Genomic DNA, 27,700 nt, shown 5'->3' on the forward strand with positions numbered 1-27,700 from the left:
AAAATTACAATATTACATATATATTTTAAAAACCTTTATGTAACTAGAAGGGCAAATATTAATCATCTGATGAAAGTCCCCTCGCCTAGGTTAGTTTTAGAGATTTCCCCATTCAAGTTCACTGCCTGTGGCCCCCATTCTATTATTAACCTTGACAGCCCACCCAGAGGCTAAATATAGAATTCAAACAAAGCTTACAGCTAAAGTGCAGTGTGCTGTTCTATAGGAAGTGACACAACAGGTTAGGCAGAGATGACTTCATTGTTCGTTGACCGCTACGACAAGATAATGTGGCCAGCCTTCTCTTAACACATCCTACCAGCTAAGGAAAAGTCTCTGAACTGAATCAGGCTGTGTCAAAATATCAAAGACATCAGGGTAATGGGTCCTCTCCGCAGCTAATAGTTACGCGTGCACAGCTCAGTATGAGCCTTTGTACTGTGCTGAACTGTAAGAGTGCGTGTGGCCAGGCCGTAGCTGTGTGGCAGGGGGTGACAGAAAAAGAGTCTAGCTTTTCATAGCTGCACTCTCACAGCACTGGGGTTAGCAAGGTTTTGCAACATACAGACCACAACTATTCTGAAAAAAAACTATTTTTTCTTTGATTATGTTTCCGTTCATATGCTGGTATCACAAAGAACTATTTTTTCCCCCAAGATTTCAAATTGGCTACGATAATTACTGTTCACTTCTTTTTTTTTTGTTCAATGTGTAGAGAAAAAGAGGAAATAACTGTATTTTCAAACAAGGTGAACAGCCATGTTAGGGGGTTGTAGTTTACTGCTTTCAGTGCTTTGGCTAAATGGATGCAGGCAGGGTGTCACACACCAGCAGTATATACAGTATGGATAGACAGGGGTGTTTCCCCTACTGTGCCCCTCTCTTAAAGTAGGCTGGTGGAAACAAGACACAAGCAAGCATCAGTGTTGCATGCGTGAGACACAGACTTTCCGTCTTCTTCACAACAAATGTGAAGAAGAATATGGGTAGATTGTTGTAACAAAATTAGCATCATTAAAGCATCAGTAGCATCTTTAGCACTATACATTAAAACAAACAATAAAAGATGTTGCAATTGTAAGAACTGATGTGACTCATACAAACATGAATAACAAACATGTACAGTTTCACTGCAAATTGGAATTGTGAGAGATTTGATTAGCCATGAAGGGCAGGCAGGACAGAGGGCGGTTTTCACATTACTGGGAGGGAGGATTTTAGGATTTGTGTGTGCAATCTGAACAGCTGAGCTTAGAAGCAGGGCCTGACTTGGGTCTGTATAGAGTCGACATGCTGAGGGTTAGAACTCACTTTAACATCAGATAGTATTCTACATCAAATAGAAAGACATAAATAATTACAAGAAAACAAAAAGCTTGAGCCTTCTTGGCTTGCTGATCTGCAGTTTTGAAAAATTGTCTTTTGTTAATATACTGTATGTCACTATAAAGGAACAAGTAATAGGTTTATTCTATGCTCAAAAGAGAAGAAAGAAAAAAAAGCATTTTGGCCATGGAGCCTTCTTCAGGTGTGAGAAAGACAGGGCAGTAAACAAAGGTAATGTAGCAGGAGAACAAAAGCTGGGAGAGAGGAGGAGCGAGGGGGAGGAGCTGGGGACAGAAAGAGAGGACAATCAGGAGGTGGGAAGTCAGGATAGGTGAGGTGAGGAGAGGTGTGAAATGAAACCAACAATGAATAGAGAGAATTTAGAAGAAAAGTAGTCTGTCGTTGAGAGAAGGGGAAAGGTGTGATCCTAGCTGCAGAATAATTTTAGTTTCTGTAGTCTTTCTGATGTGGGAGTTAGGAAAACCATCTTTGAGAACACAGATGGAGAAATTAGTGTGATCATGGCCGTCTGAGGTGAAATGAGAAACAATAGGCTTGGGAAAATCTTTAATCTTCACAGCCTTAACATGTTCTCTGAAGTGGTCTCCGAGTCTCCTTCCTGTTTCCCCAGATTAAATAAGGTTGCTGGGGGTACATGCTGCCATCTGAGTGATCGGGAATTGTCCTGAGGGGCCTTGAATGAGTGTGGTGTTAGATATGTACTTGCAGGTACAGCGAGCTCTATTGCAAGGGAAAGTGCATGGGTTGGATGATTGCTGAGGGTGGTCAAGGAAGCTGTGAACAAGAAGGTTAATAGGTTTTTGGATTAGGTTGTCGACGAAATGAGATGATGGGGTGGACAGAAAAGAGGGCCCCAGTGGAGGGATCATCCTGCAGGATGGAAAATGTATGTCACTATTGCAGGTCCACATGTCACGATGCTAAGTAAAAAAATATGTGTTCACATTTGAACTCCTAGAGTTGGGCATAAAGAGGCCACACTGTGCTTAGATCTAAGGCAGTACTGAAGTCAGAGCCCGCAAGTTAATACCACAGGATGTCTGGAAAATAAAAGTATTTTATTTCCTTTAAAAACAGGGCCGCTTAAGTAGTTTTATCAAGGTGTTAACTTGAGGTAATATGAAGATAACTTCATGAGGATTTGGGACAATGGTGAGACCTGGATCCCATGGAACTTTCAGCTCTCAGCTGAAATTATCAGCTTATTTTATTCTAAGGACAGGTTCTTATGTGTGCTGAAGATCTGCTCCAGACTTGCTAGTTTCATCGTTCTTCAGTGAAGGAGTGCTCCTTGGCATATAGAAAGCCAATGCATGAATCACAAAAGAATGGTAACCATTTATAGATGAGATATGTTAAATACTCCACTTACTTATTGTGTATAAGGTAGCTATATTTAAAAAAAGTAAATATATCACAGAATAGGTTTTTGATTTTGCACAGTTTAACTGTAAGACTAACTTTTGACTGTAAGACTTCATACAGTAAGAGGTAGTTCAACCAGAAATTCTTTTACTTTCAACTCTTCACCCAGTGTGGGAGAATTTAAAAGCCCTTCACAATTCTAAAGGCCAGCTTACTCAGGCTTTTGTCAGGCTAAATGTGCTGAATGGACTCCTTTCATATGTTACCTTTCTTAAGTTCCTATGGAGAGTTTGGAGAGATTGTCCTTAATGGTTCGCTAGTGTAAAAATAAATTGCAACTCTGCTCTGCCCTGGCTCAGAATAGTGGCTAACACAGATACAGTATAACATCTCCACAGTGCCGTAAGACCAGGTGTCTTGTGTGCCAGAACTCTATACTTTCAAGGAGGAGCCTTCACTTCTGTAACACTAAGCCCTGTTTTACCAGTCTCCTGCTTGTCTATCTTCCAGCAACGCTAGAACACTAGTTACCATTTACATAGATATGTACAGTATGTCTGGGCTGGAGTAAATAAAGTAGAGTACTGTGACAACAGCACTGTCCGCACCTGAAACTCATCGCTCATCTGGTAACTGAGTTCACAGCTCTTATCACTAAGACACAGTACAAATGAAAATAAAATCTTAAAACTGCTTTGAAGGTTTAGATATTTAAGCATTACAAATAACATTTTTCAAATGTCACCATTCCTGTTTTTGCCGGACGAAGTTTGTACTAGCTTTTGTGACACGACTGTTTCACAACCCCTCAATGGCTACCCGACTTTGCTTTGCTTGTTCATACAGTACGTACAGTAAGCAAAAAAGCACTTTCCGCAAAGTTTTGTTTTTCCTCATGGCTGAAGCTCCTGGTCATGTGAAGATGTTATCTCATCAGCTTGAGTCAAAATGTTCACCCTCTGTTTCACTTGTCCCCAAGGAGATGCGATAACAGGAGGAAATAAGAGTTATAAAACACTGGGGTCACGAGCTAGGATATCGTCTTGCAGACAACAGCAGGACCAAACCAGGTAAAATCAGACATTTCACTTTTTTATGTTATTCTCATTTATAGTTTTTTTTTTTTGTGGTTCCTCATGGCTATTGCCAAAGTCCACAATGTCTTAAGCATTCAAAGGAAAAGGAAAGGCAACGTCTGACCTGAAGTCATGATTAGCGCTTCCAGGAACCAACCCCAACAAATGCGAAAGAAAAATAGTATGTGCAATGAGAACTGAGAGTGCTTACAAAGACTGTCTGAAATACCTAATTCAGCAATTTATGGATGTAAGCACAAAAGGATTTTATCTACAAATATATATCTACTTTTTATCTACAATATAATCTGTATACAGTGATTTTGATAATAATCTACACTGTGTTTCCTTGACAGGAATAGGACCAAGAAAACAGAGAATTTCTTATTTACAGGTAGGCAAAATTTTTCATGAAAGGAGGAGTCTGTGCAAAGGATGTAAAACCACAAGCATTTCGGCGAGGGGAGTAAACTGACGCACACATGTGCAGACAAGACACTTTCTAGTTTGCAAACTATTCTGTGGTGTTTCAGCACATGAGAAAAAAAGTCCACAGACCTGTCTAACTGAGCGCACGTCTCTCTCCTCACAGCAGCAGTTACTGTTCATGGAGGAGCCCCACTGGAGGCACCAGCAATGTTCCCCCCACAGAGAAGGCTGATCCTGGAGCTGCTCTTACTGCTCAGTGTGAGCTCACAGGTCCAGGGTAAGTAACCCGGTCACTGGCGTACTGAGAGGTGTCATTACCACTGAGGATGGGAACACAGTACCACATCAGTACTGGGTAATTACCGCACGGCTAGGCCTTAAACTTTAAAGATTGTTAGGGATTGTTTCAAATTTACATCTTCACAGATATATTTGAATTAATTTGTATGGTGGTATCTGTTCCTTGACTCTGCATAAAATATTATTTGTTTCCACCACGACATGACAGTTTGGGGAAAATTAACAATGAAATTCAAAGGCACCAACAAGCTGTTCCTCTGACACCTTAACCATTCAAGCTTTCAGACAAAGACAATGTCAACACAAATTGCGTTTCAGCTATCTTTGCTTTATGATGTATTTTAGATGGTTTCTGGGTGAAAAAGTTAAATATTAAGCTCTGAATAAGATCAAATAAGGGAGAATGACTCTTCCCGACACTTGGAATCCAATGACGGTCTTTTACAAGCTTTAATATTTCTAAACCTGAAACATCTTTCTTCTTTAGGCTGAGCATAAAGAGACATTGACACATGTGATGATTTAAGTATGCTTTTAGGAAGAGACAGTTATAAATCATGGAAACTCTTCTGCACTCAAGAACCTTTCTGTAGCATCACTTTTGTATACTCTGGAGCTGTTGTCTCTCAGAGATACAACTATTAAAAATCTGAAGCTGTTCAGGTCAGACAGGAATAGCGACGTTGTTTGAAATGTAAGAATCTTCGAGCCCCTTTCCTGTACCTGTGCAGTATTGTTTCCCATTTTTTTCCAGAATTTAAAAAAGCTTCAATTTTTGTGAAGCGATCATGCAGCATAGACATTATGAAATGCAGCTCATTTTTTTACATTTTATAAGCAAGTTCTTCACCTGAACTGTTTTCCCTAAATAGATGTGATACATAGGTTACAATTGTCATATTAATTCTGTAAATAAAAACAGCTTTGTTAAATGAAAATGCTATACTCCATCTTCTAGCGAAAGCAAATTTAAATCCAGGCTTAAGCAGAGACTGGGGACAGTCTGATGTGCAGACAGTAATGAACATATTTAATTTGAGCTACAGAACAGCAGATAAGTAAGAGTTACAGTCCTATAATTAGTGCCTTCCAAACTAACAGTGATGAAGAATAAAATGTAAAGATCTATTACCAAAAAGTGGGTCGAACTGCATTGGCTTTGCTAAAAATAAATCATAGACAGGAAACCTGTTAACGTTAGATACCACAACGACACTTTACTGACAAGGATTGTGAAATTGCAACGTTCAGATTTTAAGAAAGGAGAAATAATGTGCGACTTTAAACTTGAACTCTGGTTCAGTGGAAAGACTGGCAAATGATGGTCATGAAGGCTTTAGTCAAACACAGACTGTTCAAGAATATTGGTTAATTTTTACTGTTTCCTGTGTATAAATTTCAATGTGGTGATCAGCGCAGAGAAGGCAATTCGAAAATAAAGGTAGACGTTATTTTTGCAGAGAGCCTCTGTTGAGAGTTGCGACTCACTGGGATGTATCCACATATATGAGCAATATGCGCAAGAAATTAGGGATTGAACCTTACATCATTCCTCTATCGATCACCAATGCCAAAGAAATGTCGCTAGCTCACATCCCAACCGGATACAGCCTAAGCGGGTAGGGAAAACAGCACAGCTCAGGAAAGCACAGATATTCGGACTGTATACTCAGCGTACAGCACTGCCTAGAAAATACTGAAAACATTGTGGGTGCACTACATTCAGAGCAAAATGTTCCAGGAAATTAATTGATATTTTCTTAATGGAGACTTATTCTGAACATCTTTTTTGCAGTGTAAAAATCTCCCCTGAGATTTTTTAGAACGAAAACTGAAATGTTAATATAAAGTAATATAGCTGTATTATACACATTTTTAAAGTTAGCATTTTGGCTACAATAAGAATAAACTAGCACTGTATAATACTGAGTAGTGCGATGAAAATAATAATTGATAACTCAAACAGGCTAGACGGGGTGAATGGCGTCATCTGTGTTAGAAACCTGTCTTATGTTCTTATGTGTTTAGAACTAGGTGGAGAATGGCTATTTTCTCAGGCAAATGCAACATATACGTTTTATGACGTTTTAAGATAAACCCACCAGTGCTGGAAGGTGCTTCTGGTAAGCGAATACTCCATAAACATGGGTAGCTACGCTGTGGGATAAATTGATAGCCCATCATTATATTGTCTGTGAATATATATATATATTTTTTATTGCAGCAAATTGCAGTTACATATTTACCGGGATAACGGTTTTATCCGGTGTCCTGTCTGGGAGGTGGAGTCACGTGCTCTCTCGTCATGTTAAGGCCTCGTAAACCAGCACGAGCTCTGTACAAATGGGGCTCGGATATAGGCTTTACGTAAAGATCGGTACTTACAGTATTTACACAGCAACACATTTGACAACGGCAGTCAGAATGAAGCATGGTACTTCGCTTTTCCATAATGCTGTGCTACAGCTCTTGTAGTAAAAGCAACACAAAACACCAGATCAAACTCAAACCAGCTTTAACATTGGTATGCAACAATAAGGGTTGAGTTATGTAACTTATATTATTTTTAATAACAAAGACAAATAAACTATAATTATTTGCTTAAATCACCCCAGAGCTTCAGCACTTCCGACTCTCTCTCTCTTTGTTCATACAGTATATTAAACATTAAAAAGCTCCACATGGTTTTAAAATTCTTAGTAACTAACAAGTTGACTGTCCTAGACCTATTTTCTATCCTCCCCCCCAAACAAAAACAGATTCAATTTTTTTCTCTGCTTATATTCTCTTATTTAGTAGTCCATTCAAAACCATACAGTTTCAGTGAATAACAATTATTCTTGTTTTTTCTTGCTCTTTGCTGCTGTGCATCATTTGTTTAGTATGCAATGTGTTGTATGAGATTTTACTACTGCTTCATTTGGCACACTAGCTTTTAATGAACTCAATTTTATATCTCATCCCTTATGTAGCTCTTGACATACAGGAGGGGACACACTTCACCCCTTCTTGATTCACTAGAGTGTGAGGTGAAGTCAAGACTCATTGATGACTAGTGTTCTCTTGGCTTGGGCTGAAGCAATGACTGTCTCTTGCTGAGCCTCTATGAGCATGGTGTTATCAGTGAAACTCCTCCCCTCAAGACAAGAGATAAGATCACTTTCTTAGCCATATACAATTTCTTGCAGTAGGAATTTGTCTTTTCATATACCCCAGCTTGTTCTCCATGAGACACACAGGCAGGGAGAGAGAAGCTTGGGGTCAGAGCGCAGGGGCAGCCATTTATACAGCACCCCTGGAGCAGCTGGGGTTAAGGTCCTTGCTCAGGGGACCAACGGAGTAGGATTCCTCTGCCGGCCATGGGATTTGATCCTGCAACCTTCCAGCCACAGGAGCAGATCCTTAGCCACAGCCACAGAGCACCACTCCACCCCTAAGATCATAAGAGATTGATAAGAGAGTGGGAATCTCTCAAAACACTTAAAGGAGAGACAAAAAATCAGAAAAAAGTAAGGAAAATGCCAGAAGATGGATGTTCTTCATTAATTTAGTTAGTGAATTTACAGAGCATCATGCATGTCCTGGCAGAAGAGAGATTTACTGTAACATGGTCAGAAAGACAGGCTATTGTTTTTAGATAAGCTCATGCCATTACAAGGGCAGATTTCAATTGTATATATTGTATAGATCTTAAGATCATAAGATCAGACACAAACAAGCGGAGGCTAGTCAGGCTATGTAGCCTATTTGGTAATAAGTAGCTAATTTGTCCTAGGATCTCATCCAGCTGTTTCTTTAACAACATGTCTGGGTAGCCTGTTCCAGACTCCCACAACCCTTCATGTAAAGAGGTGCTTCCTGTTCTCAGTTGTAAATGCAGCTCCGTGTGTGTCCTCTACATCATGTCTCACTGTCCATTCAGTCCATGGGGTTGACTCTGTCAGTGCCTTTGAGGATTTTGAATTCTCATAGTCTTCTCTGTTTTAAACTAAAAAGATTTTCCTACATTTCCTTGAAAAAAAAGGCCCTAAATAAACATATTTCAATAAATTTTCAAATGAGAGTGTTTTCCAGATAATTACGTGTGTGACACCATAACCTAAAATTGTCTCCATCAGTTCCTGTTTTTGTCGTTAATAATGTATAGTGGGGGCAGACATCACAAACAAATTGTTAATTGCAGCACGGCAGCTCTGTGGCGTCACTGAGAGGTTTTTGTTTTCGGAAAAAAGAAAAACTGGAAGGAAAAATATAATAATAATACTCAACCTTTAAAGTGAGTGGGAATATAGTTTTTGGTGTACGCTGTTTTTCAGTTTCTAGACACTGAACTTATCCTCCTTACCTGTCACACTTTTAGTCATTTTCCATATTTCTCAACTTTATTTTTTGGTGATATTGTAGTTTCTGATCTTGATGTCTTATTACTCATTAAACAGATTAGGAGTAGAAAGTGCACATAAATTTCTTATCTTGTCTAGTAATCTTGACCTTAATGAAGGTCTGTGTTGCTATTCTTATTCATAGCTTGTGGATTGTTTATCAAGTTCAATTAATTATGTGTCATTCTAAGATTTGTATTTCTGTTTTATTCTGTTTGGAAATCTCTATGAGAGTTATTTTAAAGAAGAGGTTGCTGTTTTTCACATCTAGTTTGTTTGATTTTAAAATGAGATCTTTTAGAAAATTAGGTCTGATCCAGGCATTTCTTAAAAGAAGCCAGGATATCGCTGGGTAGACTGTTGAATTAAATTGAATTAACCTTTATTGCCCCTGAGGGAATTTGTCTTGTAAAGAGCTTCAGAGCTTATGAACATATAACATATCCAACAATAATACAACAATAGTACAATACCATAATACAAAACAATATTCAACAAGATCACTCAATCATAATTCTTCCAGTACCATAAGATTTAAAAAACAAATGGTTCTACTAGTATATTTTTAAATGATAACTTTTATAAATAAGAAGTGTTTGATTACTGTCATGTTACACATACACAGTATATGACATAGTAAAGTTTTCATAGCGAATAAAGTTAAATCCAAAGTGTGGAATTACCCCCTTAACTGGTTCACTAAACAAGGAGAAGACTCTCATAATTAATTTTAAAAAGCCATTATATAAAATGCCTAACCTTAATTCAGGTTTCTCTACCATTGAGAATAGACTAATAATAGATAGATAGATAGATAGATAGATAAGACTTTATTGATCCTGTAGGGAAATTGATGTAGGTTGATCCCGTAGGGAAATAATATAGTGTTTCAAAATTCAATACGCTCCGGTATATAACACCTATATATACAGTAGAAGTGCTATGGTGTTATTGCACAACTAAAAAAATTGATGTTTTCTGAGGTTTCCATTAAGGCAGGGATTTTTCTTTTCTGAAAACAAACAATAAACAAAAGAAAATATATTTTTTTCATGCTTGTTAACGTACTGTATTAGTCACTACTGACACTACTATAAAACATAGAATTTCCCGTAGAGGTAAAAAACCCAGGGGCAAAGTAGAAACCTCCCCCCCCCTAAAAAAACAGCTTATCATTCCAGGTGAGAAGGCACTTAAAGCCTACAGAGTAGGACGTGTGGTTTTCTCCTTACGTAAGGTTTCACACCAGTGCAGAGGGGCTACACACTCTGTGCCATGTAAAGCAGTTCTGCCTCTCCCCAGAGGGAATAGTTATCGATATTCTATGTATTTGCAGTAATCCTGTGCCCTTGCGTAGGACGTAAACGCACTTTTTTCAGCGCCCTCTTCCTTGAGAAGAAATTTCACCGAATTTCACTGAAAGTTTGTTTTTACAAGGGAACGTCAGGTGTCTGCCACCTCACCCTGAAAGTGCATTTTGCTGCCAGTCACTTCCTGTGCAATCCCTGGATTCCCCCTCCTCCGCAGAACTCGGTGCTCTCGAAAGATATGATGTGGCAGCGCGTGAGCCTCTGAATACTGTACTTTCTATGGTCTATCAGACCAGATCTCAACTTTGCACCTCTGTGCTCCATAGCTTTCTTTAAATCACGTAGTGTAAAGGGTTAACTAATCCTACTAAGTGCGAAGTTGTGCACAGCATAAGAATTAAAAATTAATTTGAAATGAAAAGCAGAACACCCAGAGAAAAGTTTCCATTTGCTCTTGGAAACTAGATCTGAGGACCACTAGTATTTCTTCTTTTCTACATCGCTAAATGTCAGCCTTTTCTTTTTCCAGTTCTTGATTACTGAAAACTTTTTCAGGTAATACTAAATTCTGACAGTCCCTTCTCACTCAGTTCCTAAAAAAAGGTTACAAATGTGAGGAGGACATTCATCCCGTCTCATTTTATTAGCTAATTCATACTAGGATCTCATCCAGCTGTTTCTTGAAAGAAACGGTGGTGTCAGCATCAACAACATGGCTGGGTGGGCTACACCCGCAACTCTTTGTGTAAAGCACTTCTGCTGTATTGTGCTCTTTGAGCCTGTTGAAGTTTTCACAGAGGCCCATCATCAATAACAAGTAAAAGCACATAAAACAAGAAATATGTTCTCATACATTTGCATTATTTTCTCACCTTTTCTAAAGTGCTATTCTGCTCTTACATTCAACCCCATAACCATAATGTGACAGATATTTTATTAGGGTGAGATCATCACCTAGCAATTTAAGTAGAAGAACAAGGTTCAGCTGATTACGAAATGGTTTTACAATTCATACTAAATCAGACCTTTAAAGTTAAAGTGTGGGGTGGGCGGAGACGACACACCAGATGACTGATTCTCTGGAGATCCACAGATTGATGGTGGTGAGGACAGAAAACTGGCTATGTACAGTGAGAAAGCAATTTTTGAACAATATCTTTCTGTCAGAAAGTGTCCTGTAATGAAAAAACAATGACTGGGCTATACTCTACAGTTGTGTTTAAGATGTTTAATACTGTCTATCAGAACATAAGACGTGTTACAAAAGAGAGGAGGCCTTTCAGCCCATGTAGCCTGTCAGGTAATTGGATGCTTCAGCAACTGAATCAAGGATCTCGAGATCTTAAGATTTCTTAAGAAAAACACTGTTGGCTCCAACAACACGACTGGGCAACCAGTTGCAGACTCCCACAACCCTTTACGTGAAGAAGCTCTCAGTTTAAAATGCACTTCCACAAAGTTTCCAGTTGTGTTCTCCTGTTCATGTCACTTTTTAGGAAGACATTTGTCTTAGATAAACACACCCAAAGACGTGTATGTTCTAATCCACCTGTGCATTTACGGTTTGATGTAAAAGAAGTGTAAAATGGAACCTGTTAGTCTATACTCTATTTCCAATGTGTACTAAAACGTGCATGAGAGTTGTGAAATGTGACATTGGGTAGTGGAAATTCTCGACTGAATAAAGAACAGCTGAACTGCTTCTTTAGCACCAATGGAAGATGGATGTCTCTAAGGCTGTTAACATCTTCTGCCCACCACTTCCTTTAGGTAAATTAGCCTCTCACAGTACCTGAGAAAACAAGTGTGAAGAACATCAGTAACACTCTCGTTTGCTCATGACATTTATTTAAGAGGGTCTCATAATATAAAGGAAAAGGGTGCACCCTATTGTAAAACAGACCACACATTTCCATGAACAAAAATGTAAAAGAGCACCTGCTGTACTACAAAATCTCATGTGAATTGTGCAGCCTTTTGATGTGTGGATTGAATATATATTACAAGACTCGGTCACAAGGGGTTGCCCTCTCTTTTTTTCAGACCTTTTAAAATTGATTTGAATAAGAAAAATAAGTTGGAACACAGCGCATGTGTCCAAGGGTAGCGAAGCTGTATTATTGAAGATTGAAGATGCTTCTAAAACATATAGATCAACAATTTAATGATCTTCTTTGCTAAAGGTTGCTTCAAAAATAGGGCAGCAACTGCAAAATCACTGTGCAGTGCTACGGACCCAGTCACATACTCTGGCCTAATTGATTGAATGAATATCTAGATAAATGTAAGTGTATTGACAATTACAAGAATGCCGCTACAGAAGAGACGAACATTTTGTACCTTGTTGGCTGCCAGACTCTTAACGCTTACAAAAAATAAAGAATCGTATGAGGTTATTTTTATAAAGATCCTATTGAGTTATCTTCAACAATGTTTCTGTGTAGCTTGTTCCTGACATCACTCACTCTGTGTGTAAAGAAAGCACTTCCTATATTTAATCCTAAATGCACTCCTGCTTAATATCCACTTATGTTCCCTCAATATGAAAAGAAATACATTTTCTCAAGACTCAGATTCTGCTGTACATGATACTAAATTCAGTACATAGGTTCAGGAAAGCAATTGGATATTCTGCCCCAGAATAGAGCATATGCTTTATTGTCCTCATAGGTTATTTCTTAACCTAGAAAATACATTTTTACGTCTCACATAAACTTGATATGAGTCTAGATATGCAAGTATAAGTGTTATTGTATGGAAGGCAGGCAGCACTTTTACAATCCTTCAGCTCAATCAGCTGTGTGACAGCTCAATGGCCGATTATCACCTGTTGTTTTAAGATTTCACCTTGAATCTCTGTAGATGCTTCCAGGCATTTCAGAGTCAAACCGACTGTTTTTAAAACTCCTTCCCAAAAGGAAACTATCAAAATATGGAGTCAAAAGAATAAAAAATAAAAAATGAACAACTAGAAATTTAAAATATAACACAAAGGACATTTAGAGAGAGGCTGTATATCTAAATGTCTCATTCAGAATATATAATTAAACCTTGCAGCACAGAATTAATATGCCAGTTACACACCACTCACTGCAGGCTCCAGTTTTCACTGGAACTGGAACTTTTCTATGGCTAAGATCACCTCAGCTGACTTACCGAAACCCCCGGAAAGAGAATCAGCTTGGCTCAACACATAAGTGTTATATCTTTCTTTTGCTTCTAATGTAGACCAATTGCTAAGATATAACTACCGCAACAAACTGACTTAATTTTAGCTATTCAATAATTTCAACTTAACAGCCACCTTGCAGTGACATATGCTCACATGCTGACTCCACTCTGACTACTGTACTACACACACAAATCACAACACTACAGCCTCTTTGGCTTCTCTAGCACTTCACTCTATTACAATAAGGAGGCAGAGAAGTGTTAAAACTAAGAGCAACTACCTGCAAAGAACTTGTAAAAGAGGAAAAGGAACAGAAATTTCAAAAGAACCCACCAAACAGTTCACCCCCACAATAAATGGCCAGTTTTCATACAATAGGTGGTACTTTAGATTCAAAATTTAAGATATGAGATATGTATAATGAGTATATGTAAAATGAAACACAGTTAATAATCAGTGAGTTGGAGTCAAAATAAAAACAGATAGTTCTGCATCTGCCATAGTGTGCAAATAGGCCTAGGTAGTTTCATAGGTAAATCAAGAATAGGATCAGGAACAAGAAAATATTTGAATTGTTACAGTTCAACAATGGTACAGGAAGAAGTTCAGTGTGTAAAGGATAGCAGTGGGTTAATTACAGTTCATTATGGATGATGACAATGGAATAGCAAATGCATTGAATTAATATTTTTCACAGGTTGTCAATCTATCTGTAAAGCACTTTGGGATGAAAGGTGCTATAGAAGATGCAGTAAATCTATTAAAAAGTGAAACAAGTACGGACTAATGAGATGCCATGTGCAAGCCTAGGCTATGGCCAAGGCCTCCCCTGGAGTAAAGATTGGACACTTCTGATCTGTGTTCTGTGTGACTGGAAAGTCACTGTTAGGAAAAAGCTAATACGATTGGTCCAGTGGGTAATTCCCATTCCACAGGAGTTACTATTGGGTAACATTAGTAGCCAGAATGTACAGTAGAGACTGGGGGCCTTGTTTAAGCTTCTGCAGTTCAGGGAGCGAGTCAGGAGTAAGAATTAGAGTTTAGACAGCACAGATGTTTTGCTCCTGTGCTTTAACATCAGCAGCCAGCCTCCAGTCCGGAGAATTTTAGAGAGGTCAATAAGAAACAAGCTAGTATTTGTGTTTGTTTTGGAGTGGATCTGATTGATTAAGGGAACCAAAATGAAATTTTTACCTTGGGGTCAGAGCGCAGGGTCAGCCATTTTATACAGCAGCCCTGGACCAGTTGGGGTTAAGGGCCTTACTCAGGGACCCAATGGAGTAGGATTCCACTGCCAGCCACAGGATACACACCACCAATCTTCAAGACACAGGCGCAGAACCCAAGCCACAGAGCCACCGCACTGCCCCCTTTATAATTGGACGCTGAGTGCCAAAAGAGTTAAGCCGTGTGATGCGCCAGTAGGTATCTGAGGAGACAAGGAACATAAATCTTCCTATTAAAGGGGACGTCTGGCTATTTATTAGGAGGATTAGCCAAGTTTAGTGTGTTAGGGTGTCCCTGGTTTGTTAGAAATAGAACAGAGAGGACTGACAGGAATTTGGCTTCTCTAGTGGATTACAGAAGAGTAGAAGAATAGTTGTGCAGGAGGTGAAGAGGACTTTTTTTGGGACTGAACAGTTCCTCTGCAAGGGGACCACTGGTACATCCTAGAAGCCTGGAGGGGTTGTGGAAGCCAATAACTGTGACCGACTGCTGAAACTCACTGGCTGCTCACAGTCTAACAAGAGTAAATAATGCTTTGAGTGTCTCTGAGTGTCCTATTATGGCCTGGGTTTTTTTTTCTCGCATTTGCCACACCATGCGATCGTGAAGGGGTATGGATAAAATACAAAGATAACAAGTATAGCCTTCAACAAGGTATATTTAGCTTTCTGAAAAGCTGGCCTTTATTTTACACCAAAGTTTGATTCTCAAACTGAAAGATGTAACCATTCAAATCAATCAGAAATACATCATAATATTTGATGGCAATTGACTGTAGGTGTGCAATGCTATCTTTATACTGCAGGATTAGAAAGAATAAGCACTGATGAGTGCATTTCAAATCACAATAAAAGTAAAATCTAAACAGTAACTTGTAAAACCTCCAATTTACATCACAAAATAGATAGTATGCACAGCACCATGTTCTGCGATTCAGAAGGAGGCAACAAAATTCCGGTGAAATGTGTGCCCCTTACAACAATGGCCTGTGATTACATTTGTTTTAATCCAATAGAAACAGGAATTGCTTTCGATTTTGGCATGGTTTTGTTGACAAATACTACTTATTTGTTAACTCTGCATGCAGACCATGTTGGAACATTTCTGCGGCAAAATGTCAGCTGCACAACCTGTACTAATTCACTCATATAATCGAATTGGATTATTTATTATGGTGACCAAGGAGCAGGAAGGGCTTCATCACATTGCAGTTCGTGGGAACTTGAATGCAAGAAAACAACGTTTTTGTGCTTAATTCAAAATGCGTATTTTTTTTCTATAATGTCAATGAATGTATTTTGTTGTCGAGATTTAATAACCAGTCCTAGAACTTGTGCCTGCAGTTCCCCTTTAATTAGCAGTAACCCTACTGAATCCCAGAAGATCCTGGTAATAACCTTATTCAGATACCACCATTACAGTAAATGGTGATTTTCCATGACAGTGTTCAAGGATAATTGTTTCATTGCTACCAGCAGAAATGCCAGTTTTCACATTCTGTGAACTTGATTTGGTGGTTAACTATTATCAAGCTTTCCACTGCGTTCCAGGGCTGGCTGAGTCTGAGGGACAAATCTAATTTAAGTTAAAAGTTTGTATATAGTTTTAAAATTGCATATAAGCAATAATAGCAGATTAAGATTAAAGAATAGGTTGCAAAGCTTTTAGGTTATGCATTGACCATCAATGGTAAAGAATTACAAGATTGATAGAATGTGTATGAATAAAAAAGGAAATTGAGAAGGAAAAATAAACAATTTAAGAACTAATAGGATCAAATAAGTAATTCTTTCGAATGTTCACTTGTATATTTTGATATATCTGAACAGAAACCATTAATATTTAACAACCTAGGTTCTAGTTCTTAGCCCCAAGACAAGTAATTTGTTTGCCCACGAATTGTTTAGTATCATACTTAATATTTAGAGGGAAAAATGCTTTGAATGTTTATCAGAAGAAGAGTACATTCTTATTTGTTTAATGATGTTGCTTTTCAATATTTTAATACTATTAAATTAAAAATGTTAAAGAATAAAGGGAAATGGAACATTCCCTATACAGGGCTCAGTGACTTTTTTTTTCTTTTTTATAGGAAAAGAAAATGAATGTGCCTTGGAAGTTCTAGTCCCACGAAACTCTGTGTGGAATATTTCTGCTTCGAGACGATTAACAATAAACTGTGGGATTCAATACTGTGAGGAGAAACCTGTGGTGCGATGGTGTAAACTTCATGAGATAACTTGTCAACCTGTGAAGGAGACAGCCATTATTACAACTGAGTGGAAGGAGAAGGATCCCAATTCAGCCACCTATTCTCTAACCTTCACTAATATAACCTGGGATGACAGTGGTCAGTATCGATGTGAAGCTACAGCAAATGTGAGCTCTGTGTACCAAAGTACTGTGAGCCACTCCATACTTGTCTCTGTGTCAGGTGAGTAGTCACGTCTTTCCTACCTTTGCTTTTATTGTGTAGATTGAATGTCAGGGACATACAGTACAATAATTTGATCACATTTGGAAATGCTCTCATTTTTAGAAATGATATGTTCAAATTATAAAAGATACCATTGAACTTTTAAAATATGCATACATTCTGAAAGACTCACATAACATTAAAACTTAATCAGCAGTGACAGACAATAGCTTTGACATGCAGTTATGATATGAAATATATTCCAAATTAAAATAGGGATATTTAATTTGACCAAATTATACTATCGTGTATATTGAAAGACAGAACTGTATGATAAAATAACATAGGCTTGTTTTTTGTACATTTATTGAGTTACCACACTCAATGTACATTCTGGTAGATTCTGTCAAAATGATGAAAAAACAGGTGATGAACAAAATCAAACATAAAAAAAATGCTTTCAAAGTTTGATTAACTCTTCCTTTTTATTGTCTAAACTAACCTGTAATCAATACAACTAACGTAAAATTACTATGCCACTAATTAAATGTATCAGATGCTGATATGAAATGTGTTACCAACTAGGATTTTACATTTATCTTAATAAAATTACACTGGAAACACTTTAGGCTAGACATGACACTTCATAAACGCATAAAGATATTAACACTGATCAACATTGTTAAAGCATTAGTAATGATAGATAGACATTTAAGCCATTGTAGAAGATAGGAGGTACCATACTATGCACACCGCATAATTCTCTTCTTGTTATATGCTACAAAACAATTAGAAATTTGTAAGCCCCTAATTTAAATGTGTTCTAGTACTTCATAGTGGCTAACTTATTCTGTGTATAAACATTTGTTCTATTTTTCTATTATGATGAACATTTACTGTAACTCCTTCAATAAACAAGTATTCAGAATGTTTTTCTTTGCCACTGTAAAGTTCCAGTGCGATCAGTTTAGATGATTTAAAAAATATACTAACATCAAACTAGTACAGAAATACTAATTACATTATTCTGATCAATGCAACTGCTAAAATAATTTAAGAAATTAGACATAACTTTGGTCAATAAGCAGAATCACAATATAAAGATCACAAAGATCTGTGCCAAATAGGAGGACTGTAGTAATAATAGTAATATTTAAAACATGCAGCAAAATGTATATATTGCATAAGATCATATTCCTCTCCATTTGGTTGTATATTTTATTATTTGTGTTTTACTGTTAATCCTATGATATTCTGTATTAATTATCACATTATTCTGTATATTTCTCTGTTACAGAGGCAGTTACAAATAATAGCAGTGAAAAAAACATGACAGGTAAGATTATTAAAAATACAACATTTCAAGACTGAGAGGGCCAGTTGAAATAACGTATTAAGTATCTCCTAAAAAAACACAAAACATCACCTCCACCCTCCAACTACAAATTGCAATGGAAACCATCAATATGTATCGGGTTCATAATTTGAAATGCGGTTCACAATACAGGCCTAACAAGTGTGAGCCAGAAAGAACTCAAAGAGGAGAAATCCTTTGCAGTTTGCATGTGTGTTTCAGGTGTTTGTTTTATTATGTAATATTAAATAATATCTACCACCTAACTAAATTAACTGTGATTTGATGATATCTGATTACTTCTTTAGGCTTACTTGCAAAAAATACATAATTGTAAAATCATCAATTAATATTAATTGGCATAAATGTATTTTATTTTTCAGTTAAAGAAAGACCACGGCAAGGGAATCCTGACTGGCTAACCTATATTTACATATGTGCTGGAGTGGTGGCTTTCATCATAATTGTGATGTTCATCTCATTTCTATGCATCCGAGGGCAAAAATGTGAGTGACTTGTCATGCAGTATCACAGCACCTTAAAGAGTTTTCATCATGTTGTGGATTGCTTTCTGCTCTCCACCCCCCACCACAGGTGTTCCTCAAGGCTCAGTGCTGGGAACCCTCTTGTTATGTTTCTATATCTGCTCCCTGGGTCCTCTAATCCAGGGGTTCCCAGCTCTGGTCCAGGGGAACCCTCACAACTCTTGATTTTCATCCCTTTCCTTAAGTGAGTCTTCAGCTAAGATCACTTTATTAGCCATATACAATTTCTTGTATTAGGAATTTGTTTTTACACATACCCCAACCATGAGACACATAGACAGGGAGAGAAGCTTGGGGTCAGAGCGCAAGGTCAGTCATTCATACTGAGCCCCTGGAGCAGTTGGGGTTAAGGGCTTTGCTCAGGGGCCCAACAGAGTGGGATTCCTCTGCAGTCGCAGGATACAAACCAGCAACCTTCCAGCCACAGGCGCAGATCCCTAGCCACAGAGCCACCGCACTGCAATTAACACTGCCTTGCCTTGATATTTTTGGTGCAAAGTGCTTTGAACACGGCAAAAGAAACTTTATCTTGAATTTCTTTTAAGGACTTATGTTTTGCATAAGAAGCTCAGATCCTGCTATTAGGTCAATTGGGAGTTTGGTGGTATACCTGAAAGCTCAGTTTGAAGGAAAATCAGCTTGTGTGGGCCTCCAGGATCACAGTTGGGAGCTCTTGCTCTTTTCCTCTTTCATGGAGTCTCCTACCACCTCATGAGCCCTAAACTGTCCTCATTTCTCCTGCCTTTACCATCCAATATCACCTTCTGCATCTCCTCCTGGATGCGCCTTCCACTTGACCTCTCTAAAAATCCAGGAAGGTCTTCCCTTCCCTTCCATTGTTTACTTCCCTCCCTCTTCTGCCCTCCAATGGATTGCTTAATCTCAAGTCCACATCTGCTCTCTTAAATGCACGTCACCCAGCCTGGAGCGTCTGCTGCTGAGACGATCAGTATTGAATGGCCAGCCCATTACTGTAATTTTGTGTTAGTGTCACAGTGAGGTGACCCCTCAAACAAGAACTATTCCCGCCTCATGTATGACTACGCTTCCTAGCAATAAAACGGGGTGCTAGGCCCCCTCTACTTAACCACAGGTTCTGTTCATCACCCAGAATTACTATTGCACACACTGACCAGAAACAAGCATTAGTATCGTATACAGTAAGTGTCCTTTTTATTTTCTAAGTACAACATTCACTATTACCCCAATCACACAAAGAGAACAGCATTTGCAGCAACAAAAGGTGCTTCCAAGGGTCAAAAGATTTCCTGAGGACCAGCTGTCCTTTTAAGTGATGAGGAGAGGGAGTTAGAAAGTCTTGATGATACAGAGAAGACCAGCAACGCAGAGAAGAAGGATGCCACATAGTCTAATTTCCTCAGTCTCCGTTTCGGCTATGTCAGGAGTCCTTCTGTAGGCTGCACTAAGTTCCCCTTGGTTCGGTATCGATTGACCAGACCGGTTTCTTTGCTCCTTGCCTCCAAGTATTAAACGTCTCTGTGCAGTATCTTCATTCCACTGCCAATGGCTCACTTGGTCTGCAGTTCCTGGAACACATGGCCAGTGTGTTCTTAAACTGTTGCTAATTGTCCCCTTTTCGTCATCTGCATTAGAAAATTTGAAGTTACAAACTTTGAGGGGGGGTGGACATTAACACAATCCTGGCCATCAATACAACCCAATTAATCACAGCCTGTTCCTTCTTCAATGGCCCTCTACGATATTAGTGTTGACTAGAGATTGTTGGTTTGGTAGGTCAGCAGTGTTCCAAACTGATTCTGATTTCTGTTTTGTTCAGCAGCACCACAATCTGCAGCACCAGTCCAGACAAAACAGGTAAGTTTCTTACCAGCAGCACTGTACAGCTACAAAAATAAACATGACAAAATGCGGCATTTTTCAGTGCTTAATAAAAATTGTATTGATTAAAGTCATACTCCTGTTATCAGCACATTGGTGATGTTTAGACTGTTTTATTTAAAACACAACTTTCATATTTAAAAAAGCTGCTTTGAACAAACACACAAAGGAGCAGGCAAACACCCATATCTAATCGTTTGGTTCTGTGTGTCATGGAAGACCTGATACAGATGTCTGGTGTTTATAACCCAAACTGGAGAGTTCTGTGGAAATCTCACATTATATTCCTCATAACATTGCTGCCTTGGATATTTTTTTCCTCACTTTGTTTTCTTGTGCACGTCTGGCCAGACGACAGTCACTCAGAATTGTTTTCCTCTGTCGTGTTGTCAGCACATCGCACCAAAGCCATCTGGACAAGGCGGTGCTCCTCCTGGTCTCCCTGACCGGCCTAGGAGTGTGCGTTCCCAAACCGCAGGTCCTGCCAGCGAGATGAACACCACGTATGATAACGACGGTGTCCGGAGAAAATCCAGGTCCAAGAGGACAGCTCCCAATGGTGTTTCACCCGCAAGACAAAAAGTCCCTTCCCAGGTCGCAGTAATGGTGGACCATTCTGACATCTATGACAATGTAGAGCGCGGAGAAGAGGAAGTGTACCCCATTGTGTACGCAGCCTTGAACCACAACAGTGACAAAATTGCTGCGCGCTCCTCAGAGCCCCTGGAGGACACCGAGTATGCAGCCATCCGCATCTAAGGTCCAATAGAGGTGGTACGTTTATTGGCCATTAACCATTGCTCAATCAAAAGTTCAATATGATGTTAATTTAAACAGATCTCGGGATTATGTGCGTTTGGTGATACCTGATATGATATCTGATATCTGATATCTGATGTAATGGTGCTACTGCAAACAATTATACCTGGGAAGAAAAAGTGGATGAAATGGCACACTTCAGTGAAAATAAAATTGTTATTTAGGTCTGCTTTTGAGTTGGTCAAAAGTACAGGCTTGAAGGCAATTAGACTGTTTCCAATTCCTTTATTCTTTCTTGTACAGAAAAAAAAGTCATTTATTAATGTAATGCATTATGTCCATTTGGGAACATTAGTGCTGAATTGAATGCCTGTGTGGTTTTTTGTTATGTTTTTGACCAATGAGGGGTCGGCTTATGATAAGTTGCCAAATGACTGAGGATTTTTATAGAAAAGACTTGAGGGCTTTGTAGAGGATGCAAGAAGTGAAGTGAACTTCAGTGAAGGTTAGACATGAGTTTTAATTTGTTACAACAGATGTAGTTTTCCAGTGAACACTGAAGAAGATGCACAAAGGGCATCTTTCTCAATGATCTGACATCCAGCATTTTCAGGTTTTATGGTCTAGTACAGCTCTGATCACTTTCTATTATTACCCTGAATGGGTGTTTAGAAGTGATCATTGCATATATAGTGTAACAAATACGGTCAACATCATAGGTTGAGCGAGCCGGCTTGCCAGCATGGTGACATCACCGCCCTTCCCACTGACTAGCAGGGACCTCAGCCGGTGGGCTGAGGGGAGATCTGCCTTTAGCTCAGCTGGCTGGTTCCCTGTCGAGTGATGCTGGAGGTCCAGGTTTGAGCCCCAGTAGTGGAGGGTCAACCTGAGGCTGGAGTGGCGAGGGCACATATGCATGTGAACCCGGAAGTGGTACAATATGAACAGGTAACAGGTTTATTCCATGCTGAAAAGATAAGAAAGGAAACACAACGTTTCAGCTGTGAAGCCTTCTTCAGGTGTTAGGTAAACCTGTTACCTGTTCCTTTGCAGCCTATGCATGCTGACGTGGGTACCTACATGATCTATTGCATTACAACCTCTAACCAACTTATACACAGAGCACAATGACTATTTTCAGAAGACTGTGTCCAGCTTTCCAGTTATTCCTGAAATGTCACACAGATGTCCAGAACAATATTCATGGTCTGCTGTCCTGGATTCTCACATTTTTTCTGCAGCATTCACAGTGTCTTGGGATTCTCTATGGCTGTTCTAAGTGTCCTAGTGATAGCAGGAAGAGGGTGGACACTCTCCTGCCTTGTTTTCAACAAATGTCTTGTTGTAAGAGTGTTTAGTTCATTTCATACTGTCATTAACTTTTCTTCCATTCTTAGATGCAAAGACACTATATTTATGAATGAAGTTCGATGTTTAAGGTTCCACAAGGTGGTTGACAAATTCTTTGAGCAGAGTTGTGAGGAGGAAAAATATTTCAGGGTGCACACATTGAATTCTTGAACTTGCAGGAGAGGAGGGGTGGCGGGATGGTGGTCTTTATCCGTACACATACAGCATCAACTGAGGGAAGAGGGCCTGAGTTTTGTTGCATAATGTGAGGTGAACCAAAGTTAAATGTCTTGAACTTCAAAAGGAGTGGGGACAGGCTGTCAAACAACCACTGACCAGAGCTGAGAAAGGACAGGGTTTGCACATGCTTGAAGAAGAGCCAATTCTGTAACTCCTTTGCCATCTATAGATGAACTATTTTCTCCTTACAAACTTCAGAATACCACAGCACACCTTTCAATGTTTTAACCCAACTGAGATTTTCACAGTCCGTGATTGTATATATAGTATATATTGTATTATTTTTTCTGTTTTAATGCTATTTAAATGAATGTTTATTTAATTCCTGCATCACCCTGTGCCACAGCATTTGTATGTCAAAGGCATAACAGTGTAATAGCTTATGAATGAGTAAAAAGTAAGAAGAATTCAGTTTTTGAAAAAAAAAGGCATTTTTATACATTGTAAAATTGAATTTTAAGGGTATAAATGAGCTAGTTTTGTATTCTGGAGGTGACACTTATCACAAAGGTATTGTATTCGAAAAACCCAAAACATTGTGACATCACTGTTACCTATAATTTTCCACTTTAGAAATTTAGAACATGAAAGAACTTCAGTAAGTCTGCAAATGAGACACCATTTGGTCCATTCATATACTAGATATTAAGTAACTATTTGTTCTGTGGATCCCAGCATTGGCTGAATAGCTTGTCCCATACTCCCATAACCCTTTGAGTAAAGTAGTGCCTCCAGAATGTTCATGTACATCTGAATGTTCCATCTAGTGCTTTCTATTAGTACAGACAGAGAGAAGCTTTCCTTTACTTTTTAACTTATTCCATCAGTGAGATATTTACATCAGTAATCGTAACTTTTCATTTCAGGTTTGACATATATTGTTCTTTAATCAGAAAATCAGTAGACAAATTATGAAGAGGAATGCTTGAAATAACAACATTTCTGATGTTTCTCAAACAGTTTAGTAACATGTTTTTGTCCACTGATTCAAATAATTATTGTATATCATTTTGTGTCTTTAAAATCTAAAACCTTTATATAAATAGTGTATGTCTAGTTATCTTGTTATCTTAAAAACATATGACAGAATTACAGTAACTCTTGATTTTCCCTCTCTGGTGCATATGTTTTTATGAGAATTCTCCCTGGTCTTTGATACTGGAATAAAGCACTAAGACGTTGGAGAATGTAATGTTTTAACCCCTCATGAAACTAATGGGAAATTCCAAACATTTGTATTTTTCATATAATCAAAAGATTTTCCCCCACCGGCTCAAATTTCTTCTCCTGTTTCACAGATGGAGGTGGGAGGCCCCTCACTTCCAGTAATGTCTGATAAGAAACTGAAACAAGTTGACAAAATACCACAACACCTTAACAATGTATGGTTAACTTTCGGTTAAAAGTGGTCTTTTAAATCTGATTGTGAGAGTCAGATTACTCTATCTCACCGAAAAACTCTAATGTTAAATGTCTAATGTTTCAATTTCAAAGTGCATGAATATTGTTTTTATATTGTGTTTTAAAGGTTAAAGTTTTGTGCAATTTGTAGATGTCGAGATTTATGTAATTAATATTGTTGGTATTTAAATAGCTTACAAGTTCAATCTGTTTATAATACTTTTTCTGACAGGGTTAATGTAATGTAGATTTGTACAGTACTCCCTTTGTAAGTTGTGACCAAACAAAGCAGATATTATCAGGGTAGTTCAACTGGCACAAATATAAAAAGGCTTTGACAGGAAGCCCTGTTTATTTTCACAAGGGTCACACCAAGGATCAATGATGTCATCTAGAGCAAATGCTAATATTTCTCCCATGAGCATTTGTGTCCATTCCTTCGCAAGCCTTTAGTTACTGATTAATAAATACACATTGATGGACAACTTGAAACAGTCACAGGCTGGGGTAAAGCACAACTGTAACAGACTGTGAGTGACTCTCACTGCCAAGCCATCCTGCCTATAGATGTAGCATCCTGCTGTATGTTAGCTGAGTTTAAATCCAATCAATTATGTAGGACAATTATGTCATGATTATGGCTGTTGTATTTGCTGTTGTGCATACTTCCATTGTACTGTTCTTCAATGCTCTAGCAGAGAATGCAGTTTCAGTATCCTTAGAAATGGGAGATTTACTCTGAAAACTAATTTGAATGTATTGGAACTAAAGAAATGGCTTTAAGGGAAATACTTGAAGTTTCCTGTGATTTTATTTTATTTCGTTTTATTTATGAATCTTTTGCACATTTGTCATGGCTCTATGATGTTTTATGAATACCACAAGCTGTGACTTAATTTAATTCCACCTGTATAAAATTACATTTAACTGAAATGGTCAAGAGAGGTCCTGTGAAATATTTCTCAATTGACTAGATCCTTTAATGTTGTACTGTTGCAAAATCCCCCTCTTTTGGAGGCTCAGATATGGAGATTATTGTCTGTAATGGTTAAAATGCCACAAACTTTGCTCAGACTTGGAGATACAGCTGCCCTCTGTGTCACCGGTCTGAGAACAATGTAATATAACAGACTTTCCACGGCTGCTTTTTTTTATAAGAGTTGGTTGTTGTATTAAAAAAGTGTTGTGCATATTGTAAAATATTTGCTTAAACAATGAAAATGTTTAGCTTTAAATAGTTCTGCTATTTAATCAAATAAACACTTTTCTCACATGTTGCAAAGTATTTTTTTAACTTTAATTGAAAATATTTAGCAGAGATGTCAGGGGGAGTGAACTGGAAGTTCTAAGTCAGATAAACACGGCAATGCAGGTCACGGCTAATGCATCTCCTTGCAGCCTGTATAGAATAGATCCAGCCACGCAAGTCACAATATTCTGCACGTCTTTCTTCCTGTGCAAATAAAAAAAAAATCCAGCATCATGTTCACATCATGTTTTTGGCACAAGTGAAACTTTTTCTGAATGCAATTTAACAAACCCACTTAAAATACTTTGTCAGCTTCCAAAAACTCAATGGAAGTGTGATCCTTTAAATTGTGGGTGTATAGATTCGTTTAAGGCAAACTAATGTTCGGCACTACAGCATAGGTAAGGTATTTTCTTTACAAAATCCATGATATCGTGCATTTTTATGAGAAATCTCAATGAAAATGCACTCTAACATTTGCTCAATTTGTACTCCAAACCTAAAACTGTAACTTATTTTCTTCTTTGCTGAAGAAATTGAAGCTGCAAGTCAGTTTTACAGTTCAGGATTAATGTGTGATTATGTCTTTCTCACTCTGCAGAGAAAAATCCCAGCAAATGTCAAATGTATATAAACAATTATATATGTGCTTTTTGTGTATGTATTTGATTTTTTCCTCTTCTGCAAAGACTGGCAGTCAAATCAATGTACTCGACATTCCTTTATAGCAGGTGTGCACATCCTCGGTCCTCAAAGCCCACAGATTGGAGGACCTGGAACATATGAGCTCTGACCACTTCCTTCAGTTAATTGTTTCAATCAGGTCAGGAAAGGCCAGTTGTCATTCTTGTGACCTGCAGCATCCTGGGAGTTTTATTTAAAATGATGTCAAGCTTCTTTGTGTTTAGAAACGGAGGGGTAACCTATAAAACTGGCTGGATTGTGGGCTTCTGGGCCAGGGCTACCACTACCGGCTTAGACCAACCAATTTGTCTAGGTCTAAGCTGCAGGTTAAGTAAAGATACATGTGAATCACTGGTTCGGTTCCCTCAGAAACCACAGATGCAAGGAAGTGGTTCGTTCTGTAACAGAACAGACTGCATAAACTCTTCAGTGCAAACAGTCCATAATCTGTCTTTCAGTGGTACATGAATGTGATAGGCAGACAAATGTATGATTTTATTTGGCGTGACTCTCCTAGCTGATGGACTGGGAGCCTGACAAGGAATGAGCCAGGGAGCTGCTGCAAGGGTGGCTACAGGGGTGTGAGAGGGATACACTAAGGGAAATCCTGAGATTTGTGTAAGCATAGGTGAACGGAAGTGGGGCAAGATTAGGATCTAATCTTCCTCCTGAACTTCTGTTATAAACTCCATGTAACTTGGGCAGTTATTTTTGTAGGGTCAAATCCAAATGGATTAAAATATTGAACATATTAAAACAAATACATTTGCATAGAATCAAGCAAAATGAATTTCAGATTGTGTTGCTTGGTGAAATGCCAACTAGATTAAACTAAGTTTAATTTCTTGAGATGTGCTCGGACAAGAAAAGCAGTTACATTATCTTTAATTGGACATACATAATAAGAATTCCTATGTGTGGATTCCTATGTGTTTTTATTTGATCAGTGCCAGGAATACCAGCCCTACTACTCAGAAAACCTGTTGATAGGAATAACAAAACCTTGTTACTGGTTAGAATTGTGGTTCTCAGTACTGGTTCTGGAGGAACACCATGGCTTCTGGGTTTACTTGAGTTTATACCCTTTTGGGGTTCCTCATCACAGGCTAATTGATTCAGTTTTATATTTATATTTGTAATTTTTATTTCAGTTCTAATAAGTATCAAAATATTTCATGTGTTATCTGATAATTACGTGAAAATTATTTATTACAATATAGTAAATTGCATATTT

General features: G+C 38.3%; 1 protein-coding gene across 3 annotated transcripts; it reads left to right on the plus strand.

The window, feature by feature from the left end:
* The first annotated feature begins 4,255 nt into the window (after positions 1 to 4,255).
* LOC148676262 (B- and T-lymphocyte attenuator) lies at positions 4,256 to 25,806 on the plus strand. Of its 3 annotated transcripts, XR_015926352.1 has the most exons (7): positions 4,256 to 4,494; positions 16,701 to 17,042; positions 18,322 to 18,360; positions 18,762 to 18,884; positions 20,722 to 20,759; positions 21,177 to 23,459; positions 23,495 to 25,806. XR_015926352.1 is itself a non-coding variant. In XM_088606103.1 (6 exons), exons 1-6 carry the CDS (start codon positions 4,425 to 4,427, stop codon positions 21,540 to 21,542), a joined length of 978 nt encoding a protein of 325 aa, XP_088462229.1. In that variant the 5' UTR covers positions 4,256 to 4,424; the 3' UTR covers positions 21,543 to 25,806. The 3 variants fall into 3 exon arrangements, 2 of the variants coding, with proteins under 2 accessions (XP_088462229.1, XP_088462241.1); XM_088606103.1 differs by having other exon boundaries at positions 21,177 to 25,806; XM_088606115.1 differs by having other exon boundaries at positions 20,725 to 20,759; positions 21,177 to 25,806.
* The last annotated feature ends 1,894 nt before the right edge of the window (positions 25,807 to 27,700 follow it).

This window comes from Lepisosteus platostomus, chromosome 2, assembly GCF_059453375.1.
Source record: "Lepisosteus platostomus isolate fLepPlt1 chromosome 2, fLepPlt1.hap1, whole genome shotgun sequence".
NCBI classification, from domain to species: domain Eukaryota; kingdom Metazoa; phylum Chordata; class Actinopteri; order Semionotiformes; family Lepisosteidae; genus Lepisosteus; species Lepisosteus platostomus.